This window comes from Colobus angolensis, unplaced genomic scaffold (genome assembly GCF_000951035.1).
Source record: "Colobus angolensis palliatus isolate OR3802 unplaced genomic scaffold, Cang.pa_1.0 Scaffold10, whole genome shotgun sequence".
Lineage (NCBI taxonomy): Eukaryota > Metazoa > Chordata > Mammalia > Primates > Cercopithecidae > Colobus > Colobus angolensis.
Genome location: NW_012110919.1, coordinates 23,256,646 through 23,262,420, shown reverse-complemented (window position 1 = coordinate 23,262,420; position 5,775 = coordinate 23,256,646). Strand labels below are relative to the sequence as shown.

At 51.4% G+C, this 5,775-nt stretch overlaps 1 protein-coding gene across 3 annotated transcripts in view; it reads right to left on the bottom strand.

The window, feature by feature from the left end:
- Positions 1-2,316, bottom strand: part of ALDH2 (aldehyde dehydrogenase 2 family (mitochondrial)) — a 53,330-nt gene extending 51,014 nt beyond the window's left edge. For 2 of the 3 annotated variants that reach the window (XM_011936643.1, XM_011936651.1), the window contains exon 1: positions 2,107-2,316. In XM_011936643.1, coding sequence (XP_011792033.1) covers positions 2,107-2,220 — 114 coding nt within the window. In that variant the 5' untranslated portion in view covers positions 2,221-2,316. The remainder of the gene's footprint in view (positions 1-2,106) is intronic. The other variant, XM_011936635.1, reaches the window with a different exon arrangement.
- Between the last annotated feature and the right edge of the window lie 3,459 nt (positions 2,317-5,775).

Genomic DNA, 5,775 nt, shown 5'->3' with positions numbered 1-5,775 from the left:
ATTTTGTGGCCACAAGGGTTCCTATTGTGATGGCTGTTCCTTGAGGATGTTTATGAGACAGGGTCTTGCTCTGTTGCTCAGACTAAGTGTAGTGGCCCAATCATAGCTCACTGCAGCCTGGAACTCCTAGGCTCAAGGGATCCTTCCACCTCAGCCTGCCATATAGCTGGGACTACAGGCATGTGCCACCATACCTGACTAATTTACTTTTTTAGTAGAGACTAGAGACAGGGTCTTGCTGTTGCCCAGGCTGGCCTCAAAGTCCTAGGCTCAAGTCCTCACCCCAAAATGCTGGGATTTATAGGCATGAGCTACTGCTCCTGGCCTCTGCTAGATCTTTTTTTTTTTTTTTTTTGAGACGGAGTCTTGCTCTGTTGCCCAGGCTGGAGTGCAGTGGCCGGATCTCAGCTCACTGTAAGCTCCGCCTCCCGGGTTTACGCCATTCTCCTGCCTCAGCCTCCCAAGTAGCTGGGACTACATGCGCCCGTCACCTCGCCCGGCTAGTTTTTTGTATTTTTTTAGTAGAGTCGGGGTTTCACTGTGTTAGCCAGGATGGTCTCGATCTCCAGACCTCGTGATCCGCCCGTCTCGGCCTCCCAAAGTGCTGGGATTTCAGGCTTGAGCCACCGTGCCCGGCCTCTGCTAGATCTTTTGATGCTCAAGTCTTCCAAGCATGAACTCCTCAGTTGCACAGGCTGCCAAGGGAGCCACAGCTGCTGCCTTTTTAGCTTGTGTTATACAAAAGACATTTTATTTTATCCTTTTAAAAATTCCCTTGCAAATGACTTTTGTAACATCCCCTAAAATCACATGCATGTGGCTTTACCCATCACCTATATCCAGATTTGCAGCCACACTCAGGTCCAGACCAGCAGGTGTGCTGTAGAAAGCAGCTGGCTAGGAGCCAGCTCTACAGCATCCCAAATCAGCAACAGTCCCAGAGGATCGGTGTTCCCTTTGTTCCCACCCAGAGTCACAACATACTATGGAATGTTCTGGTCAGGGGCTTACTCCTGGAAGTTCAGCTGTGAACCCCAACTATGCCACTGACTTTGGTCTTCAGGTGAGTCACTAAACCTCTCTGTAACTCAGTCGCTTCATCTATAAAATGGAGAATTACAGTCCCTACCTACTGAGGCTGTTGTAAGAATTACCTTAAATTGCAAAACAGGTAGACCCTTAGAACAGTGCCAGGCACAAAGGCTGTGCAGAGAGGACAGGAGCTGTGATTAACTATGAAGTGACCGGTTGATGAGGACCTGTGTGAACCTCATCCTCTGAGCCCCTTACCATTTATAGGAGAAAAAGCTTAAGTCAGAGAAAGCAGCCCACATGCACTGGCACAAACAAAACAAACTCTTTCATTACCAGTTTCAGCCTCTGTGAAGTCTAGAACTTTGCCCAAACTCAAAGATCAAAATAAAAAATATTTCAAAGTATTACTGATTGAGCAATCAATAAATGGACCACGGGAATCGGTTTTATCCTGGAAAGCTCCTCCTTGGTTTGGTCGAAGCCGGCGTTGCAAGCCGCGGACACCCCTTGGGGTCGGCGCCCTGGGGCCTAAGGTCCTCCAGGATTCCCCACTCCCAGCGATGGAAGCAGTCGAGCGCCCACTGGCGTGGCCTCGCCCTTGGCGAACTGGAGAACGCTGGCTGCAAATCTCCTCTTTCCTGGTTTTTCCTTTTGAATTCCTTGGATGAGGGCATGAGTCTTGGGATAAAGGGGATGACCAAGGAAAAGACAGAAAAGTTCCCACAAAGTGGGACTTGGCCGCGTCTTCTGAGTGGTTGAGGGTGGGGACCCCGCGGAGACCCGAAAGCCAAGGACCGTGGGGGGAACGGAATCCCGAGAGTTGGCGCTGGAAAACAGACCGAGGCTGGGCGAAGACGGAGCGGGGGCCCAAGTCAGGGGAAACGGGACGGGGACTGTCAGACGCGGCGAAGGGGCTAAAATGCTTGCAGGAGGGGAAGGGGTAGATGTGCTTCCAGCTCAGCCTCTGCAAGCCCCTCGAGCCCCAGATGGGTACACTGAGGCCCACGGCGGCGCGGGGCCTGCGGGAACTTGGGCCGGAGAACAAAGCGCAAGCCGGGCCGGGGGGCTCACCTTGTTGCAGAAGACCTCGGGCTGCTGGTTGGGGGCGGGCACGGCCTGGGTGGCGGCAGCTGACAAGAGGCGGAGGCCCAGGGGGGGCCCGAAGCGGGCGGCAGCACGCAACATGGCAGCAGGCTAGCAGGCGGCGAGCGGACGGAGTGCAGGGCTAGGGGCTCAGGGCCAAAGAGCCGACCCCGCTCCCCGCCCCGCGCGACCGCCAATGGGAAGGCGGGGGCGGGCCGGGGGCGGGCCCTCCCCATCCTTGGGCAGTGGCGCGCAGCTGATGCAGGCGGAGCGGGTGGCGCTAAGTATCCACTGCCCTTGGCTGCCTGCCGGCTCGCGCGGCGCCTCCGCACCCGCCACCGCCCTCCACGTGTGCGGAAAGACCTGGCCCCGCGAACGCAGCTCGCCTTGGTCGAGCCTCCAAAGTGTGCCTTTGATCCCAATGTGAACAGGCCCGAGCCAGGGCGACCCTGACCTCCCCCGCTGATGCTCCAGGGGAAGAGACCGGCCGTAAATCCAAAAGCGAGGTCATTTCGGAAATGAAAACGAACGAGGTGACATGGATGGGGCAGAGGGCACTGCTTTCGTAAGTACCATGGTCAGGAAATGACAGTGAGACCTGAATGATGAGAGGGAACAGCAAGGGCAAAGGCCAGGAGATGGGACATGGCACGTGTTAGAGAAATGGAAAGAATGAATGCAGCCCAGTTAACAAGGGGAGAGAGGGGGACAGGCGACCAGGGCCAGGGCAGGGAGGGTCTTGGAACGCAATCTCGGCCCACTGCAAGCTCTGTCTCCCGGGTTCACGCCATTCTCCTGCCACAGCCTCCCAAGTAGCTGGGACTACAGGCGCCTGCCACCACGTCCGGCTAATTTTTTGTATTTTTAGTAGAGACGGGGTTTCACCATGTTAGCCAGGATGGTCTCGATCTCCTGACCTCGTGATCCGCCCGCCTTGGCCTCCCAAAGTGTTGGGATTACAGGCATGAGCCACCGCGCCCAGCCATGATTTGCTTCTTAACTCTTCTCAGGTGGATGTAAGGGTTTTGAGAACTCTTTTTCTAGGGACATGCTGGGGTTGGGCACTGGGCATGCAGGAAGGAACAGAGGACACTGGCTGGGAAGGGAGGTGGAATACCCAGTCAAATGTGTGCATTTCAGCCAGATAAATGTCAGCAAAAGCCGGAGGAGTGGGTGAGAGGAGCTCAGCTGTGCCAGGAGAAGTGACAGGAGCTGAGCTGTGCCAGAAGAGATACGTTTGGACATCAGAGAATTGCAGAAAAGGGGCACATCTAGGCAACAAGCGTCCAGGGAGCTGTTTGTGGCTGGAGCCCCTGGAGCTGAGGCCAGAGTTTGGCTAAAGCAAAATGTGGATTCCAGGGCCAAAGAAGGCCTGCAGAGTGTGTGAATTTTGTTTTGCTTTGCTTTTAAGGGCTAATACGATGCCAAAGGGATATTACAGCTAATTACTGTCTGCAAGAGAGACGCCCCAGAATTCCAGTGGAAATGCAATGAAGTCCCTGCTCATGTTGCTTCCAACAGGTGGGGACTCCTGGAATTCTCCTCCAGCTGGGAACTCAAGGACCCAGGCTCCTTTCTTTGCAGGACTCTGATTTGAATACCAGATTCCACCAAAGTCGTCCTGGGGCTCAGCCCCATTCCACACAAACCAAAGGAAGAAATGGCATGGAGGGTGGCCCAGGGGAGGTTTCCGTGGGCTGAGCCTGCTTGCCTGGCTGGATTTCAATCACACAACCGTGCCTCCATGCAAGAGTCTGGGAAATGAGTGGCCCTGTGTGCCAGGAAGAAGGGAAATAGGTTTGGAGATCAGCTGCAGAGATAATCTGATAAGCAAGACTCCCTTCCTTCTCTGAATGCAGCCATGCAGGCCCCAAATTCCCCTTCCCAACAGCACTTTTTTTTTTTTTTTTTGAGATGGAGTTTCACTCTTCACTCTTGTTGCCCAGGCTGGCACCATCTGGGCTCACTACAACCTCCACCTCCCAGGTTCTAGCGATTCTCCTGTCTCAGCCTCCCAAGTAGCTGGGATTACAGGCGCATGCCACCACACTTGGTTAATTTTTTTATTTTTAGTAGAGATGGGGTTTCGTCATATTGGTCAGGCTGGTCTCGAACTCCTGACCTCAGGTGATCCGCCCGCCTCGGCCTCCCAAAGTTCTGGGATTACAGGTGTGAGCCACTGCGCCAGGTACTTTTTTTCCCTTAATACTGTGTGTGGAGATCGCTTTGTCACAGCACATAAGGAATATGTCCCCATTCTTTTCGACAGTTTCATGGTATTCCTCTGGATACATGAAGTAGTTTTATTTCATGAATTTCCTATGATGGACATTTAGGTTGTTTCCAATCTTTTGCCACTACAAACAATGCCACAATGTATGTTCTTGATTTGCTTAAGAAATTAATAGAAATGAGGCTGGCACGGTGACACATGCCTGTAATCCTAGTACTCTGGGAGGCTGAGGCGGGTGGATCACTAGAGGTCAGGAGTTCAAGACCAGCCTGGCCAACATGGTGAAACCCCGTCTCTACTAAAAATACAAAAAAAAAAAAAAAAAAAAGAAAAAATATTAGCCAGGAGTGGTGGCAGTGCCTGTAATCCCAGCTACTCCAGAAGGTAAGGCAGGAGATTGCTTGAATCTGGGAGACAGAGGTTATAGTGAACCAAGAGCCGAGATCGTGCCACTGCACTCCAGCCTGGGTGATAGAGACTATGTCTCAAAAAAAAAAAAAAAAAAGAAATTAGTAGAAATAGAACAAAGAATATTTACAATTTAAATACAGATAGGACTATATTACCCTCCAAAGAAATTTGGTTAATTTATGCCCCACTCCCTGTCATGTCTGAGTTTCCTTACACCCTCACCAGTAGAAGTTTCAGGATTTTTGTTTAGCTTTGCTAATCTGAGAGACAAAAAAGTAGCATTTCGCTACCACATTAATTTGCTTCTCTTTTACAAGTGAGCTTGAGCATTTTTGCCTAGATGAAGTCATGCACGTTTCCTCTGCTATGAACTAGCTGCTCATGTTTCTGGCTCACTTTTCTATTGGATTGTTGGTCTTTCTGAAATGGATTTGTAGGTACTTTATATGTATCCAGGCAATTAACATTTTGTCTATCATATATGGCACAAATACATCCTGCCAGTCATCTTTTTACTACTAAGTGCTGTAAGTAGCTATTTCTGAACTACAGTATATTCTGTGTCATTGATCTCTCTATTCATATGCCAGTATGACACTGTTTTCATCACTGTAGCTTCCTCCTTTTTGTTTTTTTCCCCAAGACCAGGGTCTCACTGTCACCCAGGCTGGAGTGAAGTGGCGCAATCACGACTCACTGCAGTCTTGTTTTTCCCCAAGACCAGGGTCTCACTGTCACCCAGGCTGGCGTGAAGTGCTGCAATCACGACTCGCTGCAGCCTTGACCTCCCAGGTTCAATTGATCCTCCCATCTCAGCCTCCTGAGTAGCTGTGACTACAGGTGCATGCCACCATGCCTGACTGACACGGTTTTGCTGCATCCCCACCCAAATCTCATCTAGAATTTGTAACTCTCACAATTCCCACGTGTTGTGGGAAGAACCTGGTGGGAGGTGATTGAATTACGGGGGTGGGTCTTTCCTGCACTGTTCTTTTGATAGTGAATGAGTCTCA